Source organism: Cervus elaphus, chromosome 17 (assembly GCF_910594005.1).
Source record: "Cervus elaphus chromosome 17, mCerEla1.1, whole genome shotgun sequence".
Classification (NCBI taxonomy): domain Eukaryota; kingdom Metazoa; phylum Chordata; class Mammalia; order Artiodactyla; family Cervidae; genus Cervus; species Cervus elaphus.
In genome coordinates, this window is record NC_057831.1 from 26208839 (window position 1) to 26232689 (window position 23851).

General features: G+C 41.7%; 1 protein-coding gene across 2 annotated transcripts in view; it reads right to left on the minus strand.

The window, feature by feature from the left end:
* DAPP1 (dual adaptor of phosphotyrosine and 3-phosphoinositides 1) overlaps positions 1–17567 on the minus strand; it is a 55391-nt gene extending 37824 nt beyond the window's left edge. For both annotated transcript variants that reach the window (XM_043871430.1, XM_043871428.1), the window contains exon 1: positions 17275–17567. In XM_043871430.1, coding sequence (XP_043727365.1) covers positions 17275–17375 — 101 coding nt within the window. In that variant the 5' untranslated portion in view covers positions 17376–17567. The remainder of the gene's footprint in view (positions 1–17274) is intronic.
* Between the last annotated feature and the right edge of the window lie 6284 nt (positions 17568–23851).

Below are 23851 nucleotides of genomic sequence, written 5' to 3' on the forward strand. Positions count from 1 at the left end.
TCACATGGAATGAAGTAAGTCAGAAAGAGAAAAACAGAAATCTAATATTAACACATATATATGAAATCTAGAAAAATGGTACTGATGAACCTATTTGTAGGGCAGGAATAGAGATGCAGACATAGAGAATGGACTGGTGGCAGAGTAGGGAAGGGGAGGGTGGGATAAATTGAGAAAGTAGCCCTGACATATACACTATCATGTATACAATAGACAGCTGGTGGGAAGAGGCTGTATAGCACAAGGATCTCAGCCTGGTGCTCTGTGATGACCTGGAGGGGTGGGATTGGGGTGGGAGGCTCGAGAGAGAGGGGATATATGCATCCTTATAGCTGTTTCTCATTGTTGTACAGTGGAAACTAGCACAAAGTTGTAAAGCAATTATCCACCAGTTTTTTTTTTTCTTTTAAGCTATGAAAAAAAATAAGTTAATCAGAATTTGAAAAGGTGAGAGCGTGTTGGTCACCAAATGCTTGGGGAAGAAGGTCAGGTGCACCCAGCACTTCATGAGGGAATGTCAAAATGCTTACCAGCCTGTGAAGACTGACGTAGTTCTGAACAACTGAGAAATGCCACACTCAGAATGCCAGTGGTACCCCATGGGAAAACACAGACTGCTTATGTCCACACGTGGCAGAGCTGACAGATCCCAGAATGTTCTATCAGGTACAGTATGAAACCACCCAAAGAAAAATCTCTCTCATCTCCTCCAAATGATACAACACATACACATATAAAAGTGCATAAAAGCACAAAATAGGAAGTGGATAAAATATACTCCAAACTGATAAGAATGGTCCTTAATGGAAAGAACCATGATTGAGAGTATTGTTAAGAGTCCTTAGTTTGATTACATTTTCCTAATTTAGCTTTATTGCCTGGAAAATCCCATGGATGGAGGAGCCTGGTAGGCTACAGTCCATGGGGTCGCAAAGAGTCGGACACGACTGGGTGATTGAACTGAACTGAGCTGAACGGAATTAAAAAAAATACATACATATATTAATTGGGTAACTATAATTTGAAAAAGAGAAAACAGTATTTCTACCTTAATCCAACTTCCAGGGCCTTGTTAATGCTTATTGTATTTAATTATTTTATTTTATTTACCTATTCAACTACTGTTTATTGAATTCTGGAAGTGATCTAGTACTTGGATGGAGAGGGGGAGAGAGAGATTTTTTCTCTATTTAAAGTCTGGTGGAATTTGGAGCGACAATTGTTCAGGGAGCTCTCGTGCAAAGAGAATAGCAGGAGCAAAGGCCAGGAAGCAAGCAGAACCCAGATACGTACCAGGTCAGAGCCCTGCATAGAGGGGCGGGCATTATCCAGGTGAGTGCCCAAGGGCAGCAGCCAGGCATGGTGAGATGAAGCTGGGGGGATATTGATGCTATCTTATACTTGGCTCTGGATGCTGACTGTTTCTTGGCTAATGTCTACAGAGCTTTTTATGGCTTAAAATGCATACACAACAGCTCATTACATAGAGTACTAACTGCCTGGGCCAAAATTCCTGTAACTGGGGCTGTGTCTAAAGTGTTTTCATTTTGTTATTCTGACTTTAGATGGAAGATTCAAATTTTAAGGGACTTGAAGCTTGTAAAATTTGGGAGTTTCTTTAAGAAAAATTAATATTAAATTATCAAAAGAGAAAAATTATTTAGAGTAAGAGATCATAATAGATTGCAAATTTTAAAAGCTGACATCAACAAAATGAAAAGGCAACCTGCTGAATGGGAGAAAATATTTGCAAATCATATATCCAATAAGGGGTTAATATTCAGACTAGATAAAGAACTCAATAGCAAAAAAAAAAAAAAAGAACTCCAAAGCAATCCAATATTAAAATGGACTGAAGATCCGAATACACATTTTCCAAAAAGACAGATGGCCAACAGATATATGAAAAGATGCTCAACATCACTAATCATCAGGGAAATGCAAATCAAAACCACAATGAGATATCACCTCACACCTGTTAGAGTGGCTATTATCAAACAGACAAGAACTAACCAGTGTTGGTGAGGATGTGGAAAAAAAGGTTGGTGGGAATGTAAATTGATGCAACCACTATATAAAACAGATTGGAGTTTTCTCAAAAAATTAAAAATAGGACTGCTGTATATGACCCAGCAATTCTACTCTTGGGTATTTATCTGAAGAAAATTAAAGCACTAATTAGAAAACATATATGTTAAAAAAAAATGTTCATTGCTTCGTTATTTACAGTAGACAAGATGTAAAAATAACCTAAATGTCCATTGATGGATAAATGGATAAGGGAAATGTTATTAAGCCATAAAGAGTTAAATCCGGCCATTTTCAACATGAGTGGACCTTGAGGGCCTTGTGCTAAACCAAATGTCAGACAGAAAAAAGACAAATACTATATAATATCACTTATATGGGAAACCTAAAATACAAAACAACCAGCCAAACAGAACAAAACAGATTCATAGATCCAGAAAACAAATGTTTAGTTTCCAGAAAGGAAAGGATTGTGTGTGAATCAGGTGTAGGTGATTAAAGGGTACTAACCTCTGGTTATAGAATAAATAAGCCACAGGGATGTAATATACAGCATAAGGAATATGGATGATCATATTGTAAGAACTTTGTAGGCGTCAGATGGTTGCTAGACTTATTGTGGTGATCATTTCATAATGTATACAAATATCAAGTCACTATGTAGTACTCCTGAAACTAACCTAACAGTGTATGTCAGCTATATGTGTGTGTGTGTTCAGCCGCTTAGTCATGTCCAACTCTTTGTGACTCCATGGACCATAGCCTGCCAAGCTCCTCTGTCCATGAAATCTTCCAAGCTCCTTTGTCCATGGACTCTCCCAGGCTCCTCTGTCCATGGGATCTTCCAGGCAACAATAGTGGAAAATAAAGGGTACCATTTCCTACTCCAGGGGATCTTCCTGACCCAGGGATTGAGCATTGGCAGGCGGATTCTTTACACTGTGCCACCTATATTTCAATTAAAAAAGAATGGAATACACCAACATTTAACTATGAAAAATAAGAAAAAATAAAACAGCAAAAAACAAACAAACAAAACACCAAGTTCACAGATATAGAGAACAGATTGGTGAATGCTAGAGATACATGTTGAGGGGGTAGTAAAATGAATAAAGAATATCAAAAGGTACAAATTTCCTCTTGAAAGTTCTCATCACAAGAAAAAATGTTTTGTTACCTATGTGGTGATGGATGTTAACTGAACTTATTGTGGTGGTCATTTTGCAATATACATAAATATCGAATCATTATGTTGTACCCTTGAAACAAATATAATGTTATATGTCAATTATGTCACAAATTAAAAAAATAAAAAGCTGACAAAGTGAGAAAACAACTTATATTCATTAAACACCTGTTTAACACACCCCATACTTTTTTTCTACACTTCTGGCCAAATCATCTCTAGTTATTTTTTCATGTAAAACAATGTTTTACTATAATTTTCTATAGAGAGAACAGAATAATTCAGTCTTTCACCTATAATTTTTTAAATTATTGATAGCAGAGAAAAGTTATTTTCAACTTCATAATGTGATGTTGATAATGACGTTTTTAGGATTGTTGGAAAATTTGAGAACCTCTGTCAAATTTCTTTCATAAATGAGCTGTAAGGGTATTTAACATTTTAATGCTCAGGGACTAATCTTAAATATTTTTCCAATTGATGCATTTATTTCAACTACATCACTAGGGTCTGTACAAGACAGAGGCCCTGAAGCTAAAACTTCATTGGCTTCACAGCAAACTCACTTCTGGTGATTATAAAAGTCACATCTGCTTTTTTTTTTTTAGAGTAAACATTTAAAATGTTTGACTTAGTAAATAAAAGCTACATTTAATCCCTAATCGCCAACAGCTTGGTTTATATTTCTAATTTTTGTACAATATGTGAGTAAAGTCTAAACCCTAATAAGATTCTTATCCAATATTTGTTTACATATTGCCAGTAACAGGGAACTCACTATTTGTACAGGCAAACCTGTACATACTTCTATGATTTACGGCCAGAAAACCCTTGCCTACATCAGTTTACTGTTTCCCACTGTACAGCTTTCAACAGATGGTTTCAAAGCTACTTCTCGGAGTTATATAGATGTCACTTATACAAATCGTTAAAAGTATTTAAAATGTTCTCGCTTTTGTTTTCATCATCTTCAACTTCTCCTTTTATGACAGACTTTCAGTCCCTTGATCACCCAGAGAACTTATCTCCTCTGAATACTTTCCAAATATTTAAAATCTATCTTCAAGGTAAGACTTGATGTGCAAAACCCAAAGCCCAAAGGATCTCCCTATTCCGGCTGTCAAGTACATTGCAAGGCAACCCGAGATTGCATTTGTTTCTTAGTAGTTGCATCACACTGCTGATTCACGCTGGACCTGCTGCTGATTAAAACCCCAAAGTAAGTCATGTTCCTCTGTGGCCCTCCCACATCTCTGCCAGCTGCATTAGATGACGTTTTTAGAATTAAGGGCAATAAAAGACCTTTTTACTGCTGGGAACTGCCAAGTGAAAAAGAATGTTAATAAGCAGTCAACCTGGCTCACAAACACCCATGCAGTATCTGTGAAAATTTTGTGAAGCAAGAACACGCCTTTATCTCCACTCACTTCCTCAGTGATAAGTCCATCTGCCCCAGTGACTTCTGACACATTGGTTGTGACCCCATGCAAGTAGCAACCTCCATTTTTCTCATCTGTCAAGGTGACTAATAATAATACCTGGTAGGAAAACTCTCTTATTTTCATGCTGGAACATTGACTTCTATAAAAAACCTCTTATATGATTCTTTAACTTTTGCGGAAGAGAGCAAGATACAATCTCTGCAATTTATACAACATACGTTGGGGCTTCCTTGGTGGCTTAGTGGTAAAGAATCCACCTGCCAATGCAGGAGGCGCATGTTTAGATCCCTGGGTCCATAAGATCCCCTGGAGAAGGAAATGGTAACCTAATCCAGTATTCTTGCCTAGGAAATCCCATGGACACAGGAGCCTGGAGGGCTACAGTCCATTGGGTTGCAAAGAGTCAGACACAATTGAGCGACTGAACAACAACAGTTATGAGTATTCTAGACATTGTGTTGGTTGCTGGGAATACAACTCCTCTGCTGTTTAGGATAAGGTTCATTTTCCAGAAACTTAAAAAAAAAAAAGTTTTGTCTCATTGTCCCTGAAGAAGTGAAAAAGAGCCAGAAACTATTCTTTACAACAACACATTTGAAGCAATGTTGTATTTTCTTTTTTCCCAAGGTCCCCACATTGTCATAAATAGCTCAAGGGTAATAGAGTCAACAAAAGCTTATCAAACTTCCAAAGAATATTTGTACTGGGCTTACTAGCTTGTCAAACCCGCAGCTGGCCTTGAAGGAAACTGTGGCGTTATCCCTTCCATGATACATTAACAAATTAGGAAACATCCACCCACTAAAGACTTTTCATAGCTGCCTCTCAGTCAGATACAGGAAATAAGCTCAACCACAGACAAAACAGACGAGCTCCATCCAGAAACCCCGTCCTCAGCTCTGCCCCTTCTTTCATTCCACGCCCTTTGTGCCAGAACCTTCTGGGAACCTGCCCCACCATACTGGAGTCTTCATGGTTTCTTATCCCTTTGAGTTTAATTGTCTTCATTATTTGTTGATACAATTATTTCTCATTCTGCTCTGTCCTTTCAAAGAGAAGCTTTCAAGCTCTTTGAATTAACCAACAACATAAAATATATTTTGTATCTCTGTGTGTGTGTGCGTGTGTATACACAGTTACTTTATTAACATACATACAAGAAAATCCCCCAGAAGTGTTATAGGAAACAATACTATCCTTTTAAATGCTATTTACTATTTTCAATTTCTTTTCAACAAATATTGATTGTGATCCACTAAATTAACTTTAAGGACATGCTTGGGTTGTACCTGATGTTTGAAAAACAATGAGAAGTCTTTTGTCATTCAGAACCCTGAGATTTAGTTAGGAATTCACATTAGCACGTTCACATTCCTAGACCCCTTGAATTATAATCAGTTTTCATCACGAGCTATACATGATTGATATGAGTTTAGAGTTTGAGAAGCACAGATTGAAGGACTCTTGGTCATAAAAACTGTAATTCACTTCAACAATCTTGATGGTTTGAGTGTACTGTATGTAGTATTAAAGAGGGAGACAAAGAGAGCAAAGAACATGCTAAGTGGCTTCACAGTACTTAGGAAGAAAAGAGAAGGGTCTGTGGCTAATTTAACTTTAAAAAATCCCCAGATAGCTGCTATCTTAGTGATATGGACAGTAAATGATATAGAAGGGGGATCTCCTGAGGAAATGAAATGACCAAGGAAAGCTTCATGGAGGAGGAAGACTATGAGTTGGAACTTGAAGAATAGACACAGAATTCATTAAGTGTAAGAGAAAAGAACATTCCAACAGGGGCAGTAGCATAAGAAAAGGCACTGGGGTTGAAATATGCATGGGTCTACAGAAAACACAATGCTTACCTAGAACAGAGGGTCTATATTGAGGGAAAATGCAAAATAACAGGGGAAGAACAAGTGGACACAGGAACCGGTCTTGCATGTTAAAACATGAGCCATACACCCGGTTTTGACTATACACATCTTGGGGAGAAAATTTCTTCCTAACTCACGTCTACAGATTATTCACATATTTAAATACCTATTTTCCCCCTTCCTGCCAAAAAGAAGTGACATAGAAATAAGATTCTGTCCCTTCAGACTTATGAGGACCTATATTTTAACCCAAAACAATAACAGAAATTCCTGCTTGTATGAAAACAGCTTATAGGCTCTGGAGTTGAACAGCCAACAAAAGCACTCTTCTTTAGAGAATTTTCACTTTTTATTCATTTTCAAAATTACGCTCACTTTTTTGTGTGTTCATGACAAGCATTTTTTCTTTAGACAAAAAGTAAGATGGCAAGCCTTCTTAATCAAAAACTTAAATATATTATATTTGAGAAGCTTTAGAATACAAAAGAAACAGTTCTGGAAATTATTCTCACTTTTGAATGGCACTGACATGCTTTCTGAACTCTCTAGACCAAACATCGCACATTCATAACATATATGCACTCCCCTTTTCTTTCTTTCTTTTTTTATATTTATTTGGCTGTGCAGGTCTTAGTTGAGGCCCTCAGGATCTTCAATCTTCGTTTCAGCATCTGAAATCTTTAGTGAAGCACACAAACTCTTAGTTGTAGCATGTGGGATCTAATTCCCTGACCAGGAATAGAGCCAACCCCCTGCATTGGGAGCACGGAGTCTTAGCCTCGGGACCACCAGGGAAGTCTCTGCACTCTCCTTTTCTTACATCCATGGATAACATAGCTCATTGAAGACACTTCCTTGCTAAGCTTATGCTTGGCCTCAGAATCCTTCTGAACACAGTGATGATAGAACAACAAAAAAAATGAACCCATTAGGCAATCTCAATCTAAGCCATCTTAACTCAGGCTATTTCATCCTCAGTGCTTGAGTCACTGCATGGGATTGCTTTTGTATTCATTTTTTCATAGGGTTAGTGCTAGATACTTTGATTTCCTGAAAAAATGAAGCACTTGGCCATTAGAAATCGTGGGTTAAGGAGAAGGAAATGTCTGATCAGCTCAGAAGATGTCAGTAGTGAAACTGGTACCATAGTCAGGCTGTGGCATATTTTATGTGACAATGTGGTATGGTCCACATGAGCATGTTAAGACCACTGTGCGCAGACATGCGCTCATCTTTCCATTTTGATCATAGCAAAGGATCCCATCCAAATAAAGAGAACCAAGCAGAGGCTTGGCAAAGAAGTTTGAAAGTTCTGTGTATCATAGTGTGATACAGGGGGCAGTTGTAGAAAGACTCACCACTGTCTTTCCAATCAGGAGTTTTCTGTGATGGAACCAGCTGGTCCGAGGCACCGTCCATTGCCATTCTAAATGCCCACATTTACAAATGATAGTAGCAGAGCTAAATGGGGCGGCCAGCTGTCCCAGGCTTGAGGAAGCATACCTGAGTGATGACAGAGCCAGAGTAGGTATCTGTCACACAACGCACTAAAGGTGGGGCCTCAGTGTTTTTTTGTGGAGTCAAGGCCCAGCTGAAAGGAAACAGACTGAAGGGGTGTGATAATTCTGTGGGAGTTGGAAACCAGGCTAAACCTGTCCTTGAAGGAGCCCGAGGAGTGAGACAAGAAGTCCTGAGAGGTGGAAACACAGAAAGAGAGACAGAGACTCAGAAATCCAGAGACACAGAGGGACACAAAGGCCAGAGAGAGACACATGAGCCAAGAACTGTAGAAAGAGAGATATAGGACCTGGAGACCAAGAAAGGCACATTAGAGGCTCACACAGGTAGCCAGAAACACATAGGGACTAACAGAGACCCACCCAGAGTGATCCGGACACAGGAGTGATCCAGGACACAGAAGTAGAGAACCCCAAGTGCCAGAAGGACGCAGACCCACAGAGGCTGACGTGGGTCAGTGGACCCAGGAAGGTCAGAGGCATGTGAGACCCTAGGGCAGAGCCACCAGGAGTGGGGAGGGTGGGGGATGAGGGCAAAGTGCATCTCACCCCAGCGGAGATCCTGCCCAGTCCCCAGGTCCGCCTGCAGTGTGCACAAATGGCTGTAAAACCAAAAGAGCGTCATTGTTCTCCCCGTGGCTGGGGATCAGGGAATGTGTGATTTGGACCGGAGCCAAATTTCAGAGACTGACTAGAAAAACTACTTCACGGATAAGAGCTTGAGGGGGACTTCAATGACTGGGCAGACCTCTCAAACCAGAGGCTCTTTCAAGAAGGCTCATATCTGAGTGGAAGCAAGCTTGACTCTGCACTTAGTCTGGTTACCCTTAACAACCTAAACATCATGAAATGCTGCTTCAGGGTGGGCAATTGTCCTCACACTGTAGTTGCCATTGACAACCTATCATTGTGGGCTGGGACAGGAGACAGAGACGGCCACTTTCAGGAAGCTATATCTCTAGGGAAAAAGTCCCAAACTTTGGGGGAATGTAAAAAAGAAAGATCCTTATTTCATTATCTCCTGTCTATTTCATTGTTTAGATGATGCCTCCAACTGAGGTCAATTTTTCCCAGCAGATAAATCATTTGTTAAGAGCACTGAGTGAGTCTGAGGGTAATATATACAAGTACATCACCAGTGTTGGTGGGGAAAACTGAAGTCAGGGACCTTGAGTTCTTGTCTTGGTTTTGACCCAACTTGAGACAATTCAGATATTTAGGTATCTGCTCTTTGTCAAGTGCTGGGCTTGGATGGAAGCCCAGGGCTTCCAGCCCAGGTTACAAAGATGTGTAACCTACAGCCCTGCCCCTAAGGTGCTCATTGTCAAAAAGTGTACTCAGCATTCAGCCTGGAGCAGCTGTCCAAACCTCTTAGGGCCTTAGGACTGACATCTGGAAAAGGTTCTAAGACTATGTGGAGAATTAATCCAAAACATAGACCAAACTGGTGGTGAATCAGAATCCTATGAGCAGTAAAATGAGACCCAGGCAACTTTAGATTTTTCTAATGATAGAGCAAACAATGGATGAATTAGAAGACATTCATGACATTAAGACTGTCAAATAAGACATAAGACACGAGACTGTCAAATAAGACATAAATAAGAATAAGACTGTCAAAAATTTTTTGATGTCATTTTGAAAAACTATACAAAAGCAGAACTCATTCTTATTTGGATATGAATCCCTTATGTTTTTAGCTCAGTGGAATTACTGGCTTCCACCCTGTTCCTTCCTTACTATTCCCAGGTCCTCACTCTAGTTTCTTATTCACAGATCTGTAAACTTCCTCACTCGTTAGCTTTCTTGGCTCTGAACTCAATGTTACGCATCATGCTCAACTCCCAGGTTAATCTATCCCAAAACAAAGCATGGTGGCCACACAATTCCATGTTCCTGTAAATGTTCAATATTTCCATACTGTCAAATGAAGTTTGACCAAAGTCCAAATTCCTAATCTATTTAAGGCTTTCTGGAATTTGGACCAGTCTAAATATTCAGATTTTAAAATAGAGAAACAGGCTGCTTGAGGAAAGACCAGACCCAGAATCCACTTTGAGAAAGAACAAGTAGATGAAGAAGATATACGGTAGCAGAAAGCCAGAGCAAAATTATATACCTGGTATGACCACAATTCCATCTGTGTGTGTTTACAGAAAACTGCTTTTAAAAGACTGGAGAAGAGTTGAATAATATGTCATTTGGGGGTCATTTTGGGTGCTTTTCTTTGTTCCCCAAATTTTCAATAATTAATGCATTTATTATCATTTTAAACTGTGATGAATAATATCAGATATATAAGAAAGTAGAAAAATAGTATAAATAATACCCACATATTTAAATAATATCCATATTTTAGGTAAAATAATTTTTAACTTTTTGCCACATTTCTTCCTATGTTTTTGGGTGAACATTTGAAAGTAAATTACAGAAATCACAGCACTTTAATCTGAAGTAATTCAGCACGTGCCTCCAAAAAGTAACCTTGTCTGACATAGCTATATTTTTCTTAAAACAAATTGAACTCTTGCCATTATGCTTTTTAAACTTTAAGGCTTTTTAAACAGAGCAGTTCTAACAAGAGACAATGGGAGCAGACCCTAGTGGGCAGGGAGTTGGGAGGACAGGACCACAGAGAGCCTAGAAGTGAGGAAGCGACAGCTAAGACTCAGCGACCCGGCTGCGGTGGGTTCAGGTACGGGCCCGCATCAGGGAGCAGGAGCCAGACTGTGTGGGCTCAGACCAGGACTTTATCCTAGCTGATGGGATAGTTGTGGGGAGGGAGTTGGTGGGAACAAGAAATTAACCCAGGTTTGACAAAAAAAAGGGTAAGGTTATGACACTAGAAGCCAGAGGAGGACAGCCAGGTTAAGGGTTCTCATAGAAAGTAGCTGAAGGTGGAGTCTTTCAGAGGAGGAGACCAGAGTCAGGCTGAACGCTGAGTAATGACTGGGTCCCAGGGGCTGGGAGGGTCTGAGTCCGTGTGGATGGTTTTCATTTTCTGAATATTCACATGTTTTTCCACTTCTACTGTGTTATTCATGACATTTTCTCTTTAGAAACTGTCTCTCTGCCTTCAACTGACAGAAATCCTATGGATCTCCTTCCTTCAGGCCATCTGCTGCGTGCCTTATGTAGACACAGTGATAACCCCCGGCCCGCTACCCTGCCTTCTAACTCCACCCACACCAGCACTCCCTGTTCTCTGCGCTGCAAACTCCTCCAGGGAATAGCCACTTCTTACTGCCAGCATCTCCCACACTGCCTTGCATAATGTCATCATTCAACAGACAGATCTATGAAGAAATAGAAGGGAGAATGAGTGAAACAAAGTGACCCCACTCAGTGTGGAGAACCTGTGTGGCCAGACTTCCACATGTAAGTAGGAGGAAGTCACCGTTACCCATAGAGGAACAGAAACACAACAACTGAAGAGGAAATTCGATTTCTTCAAGCAGAGATCGAACTGTGTACTCACTACAAGTTACATACTCTTTCTCAGCCACAAGAGAATCACCCTCATTTTTAGAGCCCAAGATTACAGAATTGTGCCAGAAGGGGAACAAGCTTCATTGCTCTACTTGGTATCAAGTAAACGGGTTCCTTTAAAGCTTTGACTCTACCATATTTTTCTTAGCCTACTCAATTTGTCTAGCCTAGATGAAAGGAATCTACCCTCAATTTTTAAAAGTTCTGATGAATTAAGTTATTGATCTGGCTTTGTGTGCATATTTATTATATGAAGAATGTGAAAGAGTAATGTCTTTAGTAAAAAACAAAAATGTTTTGGTGGTAGTCATCACAGAACTTTTTTTTTTCTCTCACTTCTCACTAGCACTAATAGTGCAGGTATAAGAAGAGAGAAGTTTGACAGAAATTAGGAAGTGATATTAGTGGAGAAAAATGTGTGCTCTGGAGCCAAACTCCTGGATTCGAAGTTTTGTGAGCTTGTAAACTTGGGCATGTGATATTAATAAAAGCTCTGTCCTTCATTTCTCCGTTTGCAAACAAGAATGACATGAGTGGTAGTATCTATCTCACAGTGATGTGTGAATTTAATAAGTCACACAAACAAAGGGCTTAAAATAATGCCTGGTATGTGGTGACCAACCAGCAATGACTAATTGCCATTCTTAGAACATTTACCTTCTTTCATCGCGCGAAGGACTAGCAGCTTTGGAGCAAGTTCCTAGGCAATGTCAGGGCACCAACCATGAGGTCTGTGACCTAGAGACAGTTCACTTGACTGACTTGAAGTCATCTCCTGCGTTTATGAAACGAGCACAACCGCACTCTGCTGATGGTGGTGTTGTGAAGGTCAAATGATGTGAATGGCCTGGGGTTGGCACATGACTCTTAGAACAAGAGAGCAACCTGTTCCACGGGATAAGCATGGACCGGGGACCCAGATTCTCTAGGACGCCAGGCAGCCTGATTGCTCTGCTGATGAGTCTCCTTGGATGTAGAGCTGGAACATCAGTATCATTCAAAGACCAGAGCGAGTGTATGCAAAATGCCTGCCTTGCCGTAAGAACTGGCTTTAGTTGTTATTACTCATTCCCTAAGTCAGCAAGTCATCATCCGAGGGCCAATTCCTGCCAATGTACAAGATTTTGTTTCGACTGTGAGCCAAGTGGAGTTTTATGCTTAAACAGTTGAGGGGGAACAAAAAGAATATTTTGTGACTCATGAAAATTATATGAAATTCAAATTTTAGGGTAGGTCCTTAAATAACATTGTGTTTGCACACCAGCACAGTCATTTGTTTTTGTGTTATCTATGGCTGTTTTTACCCCACAGGGGCAGATGTGAGTAGCCGAAGCATAAGTCATAAAACCTGCAAAGTCTAAAATATTTATAACCTGATTTTTGACAAAAATGTTTACTGACCCTTCATCTGATCTAACCTTCTCTTAGAGGTGAGAAGTGAGAGACTTTTTAATGAATTTATTTTAATACCCAGAGCTTAGAATCTACTTTCTTGACATTGGCCAACACAACTAAACACAGATACTTTCTTATCAGATTTGAGAATTAGGAAAGTATATATTAAAAAAAGAATATTTTTAAAGGAATATTTACTACATTTCTCACTTGATGGAATATGTATGACTAGATAATGTGAATAATTTTTTCTTTTCTTTTCACATTTTGGCCCCACAGCATGTGGGATTTTAGTTCTGCAACCAGGGATTGAACCCACGTCCTTTGTAATCTCTGGACCACCAGGGAAGTCCCCATGAATATTTAGTTTTAAAATATCCTAAAATATTTTTATTTCATTGTATCCCTTTTGTGTCTGTAGTTATACCGTTTGCAAGGGTGCATCCTTAAACAAACAACACACCTACACCATTCCTACATTGTTTTGTAGGAACTTTTGTTATAATAAAAGAATTGCAGGAATTTTAAATGGTTAAAATGAAAGTGAAACTGTTAATCGCTTTGTTTGTCTGACTCATTTCCACCCCATGGACTGTAGTCCACCAGGCTCCTCCTCTGTCCTTGGAATTCTCCAGGCAAGAATATTGGAGTGGGCTGCCATTCCCTTCTCCAGGGCATCTTCCTGGCCCAGGGATCGATCCTGGGTTTCAGGCATTGAAGGCAGATTCTTTACCATCTGAGCCACCAGGGAAGCCCTTAAATGGGGAAGATCCCCTGGAGAAGGGAATACTCACTCTTGTATCCTTGCCTGGAAAATTCCACAGACAGAGGCGCCTGGCGGGCCTACAGTCCATGGGGTCCCAAAGAGTTGGACAACACAAAACTGATTAGCAATTCTAGCCTAGTTTGGTCCTTAGGTGGTATCTTAAATAGTCATTATTTGTTTCCTTTCCCCATCACTTAATTTTGAAAGCCTCACACAGCCTGCCCTCTGCTCCCTGTCTGCCTTCCCCTTCACACAGACTATCCTCCAGGGCCCTTGCCCCTCCCTTCCCACCTCCCCCCACCCCCTTTCAGCTGGTGTGTAAGTGAAGTGAGCAACCTTTGCAGCTTGTGTTATTTCCCCTTTGCTTCTGGCCGTGTGAACATGTTTAGGATGAAAAAAAAAATTGCTTTTAGGCTGACACTCGACAAATGAGACGCAGAACTGCATCCAAGTTGCTTGATTTAGGTACTTTAGAGAGAATAAACATGTCTTGTGTGCAAGTCGTGTGTGTCCTAGAAAGGCAGGGGATGGAGCTGCTGCAGTTCAAGGTTTAATTTGCAGAGCTGACAGATTCCAGAGCCCGGAGGAAAATAGGGACCGAAGAACAAAGATGCATGACATCTCTTCCATTTAACCATCACCTTATCTGTTTGTCTATATCAAAAATACAAACATTAAGAATCTACCTAACTACTCAAATAATCCTTTTAAAAACAACTTTTAAATGAAGGCAATAAAATCACCCTTTTTTAATCTATTAAGTGCATTAAATCATTTTGTTTTTAGGGAGCATTTGAAAAACTGAATTAATTAGAAGTTTAAGGGTAGCTTGATTCCCAGGTGGCACAGTAGTAAAGAATCTGCATGCCAGTGTAGGTGATGCAAGAGATACAGGTCAGATCAATCCTTGAGTCAGGAAGATCCCTTAGAGTAATATATGGCAACCCCTCCAGTATCTTGCCTGGAAAATTCCAAGGACAGAAGAGTCTGGTGGGCTACAGTCCATGGAGTTGCAAAGAGTCAGACATCACTGAGCCTCCACATTCCACTTGAGGGGTAGATTCTACCTAACCAGTAGCTTATGGGTTCAAAGAAGAAGTTTCATTTTATTCAGAATTCCGCCAGAGACAACAAGTTATTTTCAAGTTTTCTCAGATCCTATGGCCTACGAGAAGTGTATCAGGATTGTCCTAGAGGGACAAGAGCTCAAGTCCATTATGAAATTCTCAGGGATTTTGTAAGCTTGTTGTTAAACCATCGGCCACTTGAAAATGCCCATGATCGGAGTATTTATACCTGGGAAACAGGACCATCCATCAGCCAGGTTATATATTAACCCAACACTGAGTATTAAAAAAAAAAAATGCTCTTGTGGTTTCTTATCAGGATGATGAAGATGTTATAAAATTGGTTTATGGTGATGGTTGTAGCACTCTTTAAAGCCACTAGAAATTATTGAACTGTACACTAATAATGAGTGAACTCTATGATCTGTTAAATAGATCCGTAAAAAACTGGTAAACAAGTGCTCCCAAACCCACAAATGAAATGTCAGTATCTATTTATTCATGGCTTTAAGATTCCTAATGTACATACTCAACAAATGAAAAACAAGGGCACATTGACTCAGTGCTTCTGACGGATTTCTGTTCCATGCAGTGATTCTCAACTTCAGTCTCCCTCTGGAATCGCTTGGAAACTTTACAAAGAAAACGCTCACCTCCCAAGACACTGATGTCATTTGTCTGATGGGTGGCCTGGGCAGGGAATTTTTTTAAACTCCTTAGGTTATTCTAGTTCATGGCCACGGTTAAGAAACACAACCGTAGAGCAATTTCCCTAGATAACTGTAGCTGGCCTGTTGTTACAGAAACCATCCTCCAATGTTTAAGACATTTCCAGGCCTCCTGAAATAGAGAGGTCTGGACATAAAAGCACCTTTTGGGGGTAATTGTGGGTTGTAGTGGATGTCCATCTCCACACGTAGAGGAAAGACACCTGTTTTCTTGTGGGTTTTACCTGCAGTCATTTCTTGCTATGGGCACTAAGGTGGGGAGAAGAGACAGCATTAGCTCATCTTTGTCATTGAAGTGAGTGCCAAGGGTACTCAGTCACAGAGCCTAGGTTCAAGGATTGTTGAAATAAGGAAGCAGAGCAGAGTATTTCCTTTGTCTCTTCTCCTTTGGGGCTTCCTACCAATCGTGGGCTGGGAATCTAGATAACCCATCACATAAAAAATGATAATTCAATAAGTTAATAAAGATCTAAGTGAGAGCTCAGCTTCTAGCTTTCGTGCCCCGGCTTTGTGATGACTGTTTTGTATGCCCAGGGGGCATTTTACCTCTGCTGTTTGGGGATTTGGTCCAGGAGGCTAGAAGTGTCCTGGAGCTCTGACTCCACTCCACTTTACTGAAAAGTCTAGCTGTTATGTCTGATCTACCTTATGAAGGTAGATTTCCATTCTGAGACCTCAATTTAAAATCTATTAATAAAGACAGGACTTGTTGAGAACTCTTCTAGTAATACAACTCCAAAAGATACGATCTCTGCGGTCTTCATGGAGAGAGAGTTCATCCCTACTTTAGTTTTTCTCTGATTAAGAACATGGACCTGGCAGATTGGAAACCTGCCTCGTAATTGATGGGTGACCACTGGAACTTATCTGCCTTTGTAAGATGCAGACAAGTGAAGCCCTTCTGTCCTTGGGTGTTTGTGAAGATCAGAGCTGTTTAGTAGGACAGCAGGTGCAGGGCTTGCCTCTCTGGAATCACAGGTGTCAAAACCAGCCTCACCAGTCTATTCCTGGTGCATCCCGGGAAAGGAGCAGTTTCTCTAGGAAATCCCCCAGCCTTCTCTTGTGCAATCCTAGCTTCTTTTGTTTTATTTTTTTCTAGCTTCTTTTATTAAGTATCCTGATGAACTGTCTCATCTGGTCCCTTTCTAAAGATGGGACTGTGGTGACTTCACCTACTTAAATGTACAGCCTGTTTGGAGCAGAAAGTTTATCCCCTTCCTGACTTGTTAGTATTTGAACGGCTCAAAGTTGCCCTTCCAGACATGCATGCATACAAGAGGTCACAAGTGCAGTGTCGGGAGAAAGAAACAGATATGGGACACGGCTGCACACACTTCCTCATTCTTTCTCTTTTGAAAAAGTCCCTGTCCCTTACAGCAGGGTCTAGGCTTTCTGTTTATTTCACAGCTTGGAGCTCAGAACTGTTTAACAGCACATTTATTTATAAACCAGATCAATAACAACAAGGAAACCCAGCAACATCAGTGACCACAGCCCAGTTCTGTCCCTAATCTCAAAGAATCTCCAATATTTTATTTTTGTCCCATTTTCTCCACCTACTTATTTTTAGATCTGCAAAGATGATACATGCTTTCACAGTGGAATTGGCCCCACACAGAGATGAGTATCTACTGTCCTTTAAGTAAAAAGGATAGAAGACTGGGGAGGCAGAGAGAGACAGTACTAAGGATAATCACTCATCAAGTTGAGCATTCAGGTGGAAGCAGTGAGTTAAGGGTCACCCAAGAAGCACTTGGAGATGGGGACCTGCCCTCTTACCCCAAGTCCTGGAGCAGCTCCGCTTCTCCACACGACCTGCTCCACAGATCTGAAGGATCCTGGGTGCTCATCTTCCCTTCTGGAGATTCTGCTCTGCCCATTCACGCCCCTCACGTCCACGAAGCCCCTGCCAAGGTGCTCTGGGTAAGAGGCAGAGAGGGACGGCTCTGCTGTTCCTCACAGTCTCCCCTCCTTGGTGAGACCCAAGCCGGCTGTAGCTGCAAGTCTCCAACCAGCAAGGAAGTGAAACTTGGTTACTCCTCCCACTGACACTCACCACCCCGGCCCTGAGGCACTGGCAGGACTGTTGTGTCAGTCAGGAAACATGCAAAGTTAGGTAGCCACCCCGAGGACACCCACACTGCCTCACGCAACACGCAGTTTCTGTCAAAGAAAATAAAGATGAAAGTACTCCAACTGAGATTGACGAGTAACTCCGACTCTCCTCGGGAGGCCAAAGCATCGTTTTTCTTAATGCTGTTTGCCTCTGGTTTATAGAGGATGCATTCCATCACCCCTGCCTTCTGTCTCACACAAGGAGCATGGAGGTAGCTTCTAGATCAGAAACATCTTTCAAGGGGTTAAAGGAATCAGACTCAAACCACTAGCCTCTGTCCTGAAGTCTGATTTTTATCACTTTCTCAATATTTCTGCTTCCATCGTTCAGGCTTTCCAACATACACTTGATGTTCAGGTTGAGCGTGATTCAGATAATTATTGTTCCTCCATGGAAGAAGGATGAAGTGAGAACAAAGTAGAAAAGCTGCAGGGGCCAGCCCGGTGCCCAGCTAAGAGGGCAGGTTAGAGCTCCCAGAATCTCTGAGTTCCGATTCCTTCCCTGGGTGACTCACGTCTGGTATTGCTCTGTGTCCAGTCTCACCGGCAGAGAACGACAGCTGCCTGAAAGTTCTAAAGGGAAAGTGTCATCACTCTGAATCCTGGGGAAGTGGGCGAAGTACTGTAATAAGGGAACAAAGAACAGATGTTGCTCCCCGAATACTCTCTATAGGAACCTGCAGGAAAGAGTCTCTCTCTCTTTCTCTCCCTTCCTCTTGTGACACCGGACTCAATCAGGGTTCGTCAGGGTGCTCTATAAATCACTCCTCCCAGTGCTGTCTGAAGACCAGCAGCATCACCAGAAGCTTGTTAGAATGTAGCATCTGGGTTCAACCCAGCGCTTCTGAACCAGTTTCGACATTTGAACAATATCCCTAAGCTGACTCTGGAGTGCCTTAAAGTTTGAGGAGACTACTTTATAGGAAACCAAGATAGCAAGAAGGGCTTCCCAGTGGCTCCATTGGTAAAGAATCTGCCTGCAGGGGCTTTCCTGGTGGCTCGGTGGCAAAGAATCCACTTGCCAATGTAGGAGACGCAGGTTCAATCCCTGATCCAGGAAAATCCCACATGCTGCAGAACAACTAAGCCCGTACACTGCAACTACTGAAGCCCTAGCCTCCTACAGCCTGTGCTGCTCGTCAAGAGAAGCCACTGCAGCGAGAAGCCAGTGTACCACAACCCGAGTAGCCCCCACTCACCACAGCTAGAGAAAGCCCGTGCAGCAACGAAGACCCCGCACAGCCATAAATAAATTAATTAAATTATTAAAAAAAATAATCTGCCTGCAATGCAGGAGACCCAGGTTCCATCCCTGGGTTGAAAAGATCCCCTGGAGAAGGGCATGACAACCCACTCCAGTATTCTTTCCTGGAAAACTCCATGGACAGAGGAGCCTGAAAGGCTGCAGTCCATGAGTCGTAGAGTCAGACACGACTGAGGGACTAAACCACCACCACCAGCAAGAAGAGGTCAGTCTGTACCTGACATTATTCTAGCATTCCCCCCCCCCCCCCCCGCCCCCGGCCTTCCCTCTGGCCTCTGCTCATCCCTGTTGTCTGAGATCTTGACTTACCCTGCCTGCTGCGGAGGGATTCCTGTGTGTCTGGAGATAGCCTGGGGGAGACTAAGCTCTGATAACACATCTATACTTAAAATTCCTTTAGCTACAGTTGGTTCAGAGAGAAGAACAGTGTCCACTCGGAACAGAGGCCAGGCCTGGCCAGGGAGGCGCTGGATGTGAACACTGCAGAGATGGGGAACAGTCGGGCAGTTCCTGTTCCCTTTCGACTGCTCTTTGTTCAGGGTTTTAGAATCTATTCTGACCCCATTTTAGCAAATTCTGGTTTTCCTTTCACTCAATCTTTTTTTTTTTTTTTAATTTTTAGGAAAGTAGCAGCATTCACTAAGATGACTGTCTTCCTCTTTTCACTCTCCCTTCCCCTCTCCCTTTCTGATCTTACTGTCCCATCCACTGCTCTTGCCTTTGATGTCATACTTTTTTTGGTCACGTATCCCATGTCCTCCAGGACCCCTCTCATCCTTACCATCCCCATGCTCCACTGAGTTGGCATTAAGCATTGTAGGGAGACCAGTTCCCCCAGCATCACTAGATGGTTTCAACAAAATACTGAACAGTCATAAAATATTTGTAATTTTTAATATTAAATTGGTCACATGCCATATATATAGGCTTACATATATTTGTATATTTATATATATATTAATAATATATAATATATATTTGGGTTTCCCTGGTAGCTCAGTGGTAAAGAATCAGTCTGCCAGTGCAGGAGACATGGGCTCACTCCCTGGGTTGGGAAAATCTCCTGGAGAGGAAAATGGCAACCCACTCCCGCATTCTTGCCTGGGAAATCCCATGGACAGAGGAGCCTGACGGGCTACAGTCCATATGGTCACAAAAGAGTTAGATACGATTTAGCAACTAAATAATAGCAACAACATGCATATATATTTATTAAAGAAACTGCAATTTTTGCTTTCAAACACCTTCCAAACAGGCACAAAGAATATTTTTTATTTTTAAATTTTTTTCTATTTATTTTTAGTCAAACAGGCACAAAGAATACTTTTTAAAAGCGCATAGCTCACTTCATATTTATTTCATTATTCTCTTTTCATGATGCTGGTCCATAGAAGTAAATTCTTTCCACACTGTATTGGACATAGAAATGGGCACAAACAGTCTTGAGCTGTTTTGACAATTTTGGAACATCTTATTATTCTTTGACCGAAAGTTATTTTCTTTATCAACCTTCATCGGGATGACTATCACATTCAAATTGTCAATATTCTCATTAAGAGGATTCAGGGAGAGTTAGTTTGTCCAGATTTGAATTCATTTATTAGAAAAATAGCTTTCTAACAGTTGGGACTACTCTTAAGAAGTTTTTTAAAAGAAACGACTCCATGTGGTTGAAGAAACTTTTAAATCTTCCCTAATCTATTTTTCTCTATGGAAAGCTCAGATGTCACAATGCTGCTTTGCACCTGGTTACTGGCAATAGCAACCCTACCCATGCTCTTCAGAGTGCAAGGGGAATGGTCCTTTGGTTCCTTTGGTTGATTAACTGTTACATAAGCATGATCTCTTCATCTCCATCATTTATGTCAGTGGGAAATAAATAACACATTCTGGAAAAGGAAACAATATATGGGATTACCATGAACTGAGGTTACCATTGCTTGGGCTTGAGGGACCCTAACTATTTCTTGCTGGCTGTTCTTCCCACTCATGAAAAAGAAGAAATTATCATTTCATATAAAATTAGAAGAGAGGAACAGTAGAGGAAGAAAGAACTAACCATTGGTTTTTCGGCTGCAGGCCAGCTTTCCAACAGGGAAGGCTTCTCACTCTAACTGTGGCAAGCTCAGTGCTGCCATATTGCTTTTAAAACTATGTCAGTTGGAGTTTTATTTCAAGCCACCATCTCTGTGTCCTCTGCCACAATTGTGTGATCACTTAATACAATATCAAAGGTCATGTGAATTAACTGGGACACTTTCATTTTCTTCTCTTGTCTAGATAAGCAGTACTAGATTCTTTGCTGGATAAAGCTGTCTGTAAGTGGCTGTAACTCGGGCTTCCCTGCTGGCTCAGCTCCACCTTAATGCATGAGGCATAGGAGACGTGGGTTCGATCCGTGGGTCAGGAAGATCCCCTGGAGGAGGGCATGGCAACCTCATTCAGTAGTCTTGCCTGGAGAATCCCCATGGACATAGGAGCCTGGCAGGCTATAGTCCATGGGGTCACAAAGAGTCAGATACAACTGACAAGACTGAGCACACGCATGTGGCCATAACTCACCAACATCAAGGTATAAAATTCACTCTATCCCTTCTTTCTCAGGAGAGCAGGAAGCTGGAAACAAATAAAACGTGCTTTCTCTCGAAAGGGAAAGGAAGAATATAAACACGTTAGATTTTACTTTCTTAGTGTACTCCTAGAGAAAACATGTTTTCCTGGGTAACTTAACATTCTGAAAAAATAAGATCAGCAGACCCACAGTGTGGGCTCCAAGTTGCTTAGGAAATATTACATAGAGATAAATTTTAGTTGTTGAGAGTTACAAAGCAGGCAAGTGAAGATGTCAGCTAGGCATGTGGTGACGCTGCATGACTTTCGAGGGGCGGTCATCAGAAGCCTTGCAGCTTCAGCCTGGTCTCTCGAACACCCATTCTCCAGACATCCTTCCCAGAGTGTTCCCTTGTGGAACCCAGCAGTAACACTGGGAGAAACGTGAGTCAGGAAGCCCAAATGCTTCATGACTGTGGTCTGTTTACAGTCCTAGGAGACCCAGCTCAAGCTATCTCAGTCCCAGTTCCAAACAGTACTGAAGAACGTCCAGATGACCCCAGCCTCCACCCAACTGTCAGTCCCAGGGATCTGTGTCTCGCTAACTGAGTCCCAGATGCTGAAGAGCAGAGATAAACCCTCCCCTCTACTCCCTGTTTGAATTTCAGATCTAAGGAACACACACACATGATAAGAAGCCTGCTGTTTTAAGCCCCCGAGTTTGGGGTGGTGTGTTACCCAGGGATCAATAACTGAAACACTTGTTTACCCTCTGGGTCACTGCCCAGAATGTGATCTCTGTCTTCACATGCATGTGAGCTTTGGTCAAATATTATTCTGAGTGTTTTAGTGAGTGCATTTTTTTTTTTTTTTTTTAGTGAGATTAACATTTAAATTGGTGGATTTTGAGTAAAGTAAAATGCTTTTTCGAATTTGGCAGGCCTCATCTAATCAGTTGAAGGTCTGCACAGAACAAAAGCAAGACAATTCTCCAGCAGATTGCCCTCAGACTTCATCCATAACAGCATTCTCCCTGATTCCACAGCAGACAAACTTCAAACTCAAACTGGAACATCAATTTTCCCGAGTCTCCAGCCTGCCAGCTCATCCTACAGACTTTTGATTTTCCAGCCTCCAATATCAGGTGAGCCAACTACTTAAAATAAATCTCTTTATAAATATAGGTAGATAGATAAATAGATACAGATATATAGATATATACATACATATGCTATTGACTCTGTTTCTCTGGAGAATCCTAATACAGTGTCCATAGGCCTTAAAACTATGGTTCTCAACAGGGGCAATTTTGCCATCCAGTTTGGCAGCATCTAGGGATGGTTTGGTTTCACAACTTGGGGAACTCCTGGCATCTAGTGAGCATCAGTGCATGAGACGCGCCCCCCTCACACACACATAACACACAACAAAGTATTGTCGTCTCACCAAAACATCAAAAGGGTCCGTCTCTTTTTTTTTTCTCACACCAAGAGTATCCTATAAACAATGAAACTACAGATCCACTGAAGGTAGTTATGCAAAGTCACTTAACTAACAAGAGAGCTGAAATGCAGCCAAAAGCCAGCCCTTCTCACCTGCTTCTGTCCACTTTACTAACTGCCTCCAAAGAGCCAGACTGGCTTAGCCAAAAGTAGTGTTCTGGGGAGCAGGCGGAGTCCTGTGCTACATAGAGCAACCTTAAGGAGGACGAGGGCTAAAGGGCTTTGGCAAAACCCTTCCACCAAGAGTAGAGCAGGAGACTTGGTTTTGCAGGTGTAAGCTGATGTTTCTGGAAAGAGAAATAACTGTGAGGATGTGCGGGATAAAGGCTAAGGCCCCGCCCCTTCTAGGAAGAGCCGGAGAGAGTGACTAGAGGTGAGTAGATGTCAGGGAGCACTACCCCGGGATACTACAGTCACTCTTCCTTCGTGTCCACCATGTGCTCTGTGCCCAAGCCCATTCATGGCGTTTCATGAGCCCTGCATGGTTACAGGAAGCCAGTGTTCAATGTCTGGTGAGGTCTGGTACAATACCAGTGAGGTCTGGTATAAACGAACATTTTTATGCACTGCTCTGGGTATGAAAACTGGCCATTTAGTAGTTTATTTTTAATTTCCAAGCTCAGCTGGTAAAGTATCTGCCTGCAACACAGGAGACCCTGCTTCAATTCCTGGGTTGGGAAGATCCCCTGGAGGAGGGCATGGCAACCCACTCCAGTATTCTGGCCTGGAGAATTCCATGGCCAGAGGAGCCTGGCGGGCTACAGTCTGTGTGTGCGTGCTTAGTCGCTCAATCATGTCCGACTCTTTGAGACCCCAGGGACTGTAGCCCGCCAGGCTCCTCTGTCCACGGGATTCTCCAGGCAAGAAAACTGGAGTGGGTTGCCATGTCCTTCTTCAGGAGATATTCCCAACTCAGAGATTGAAC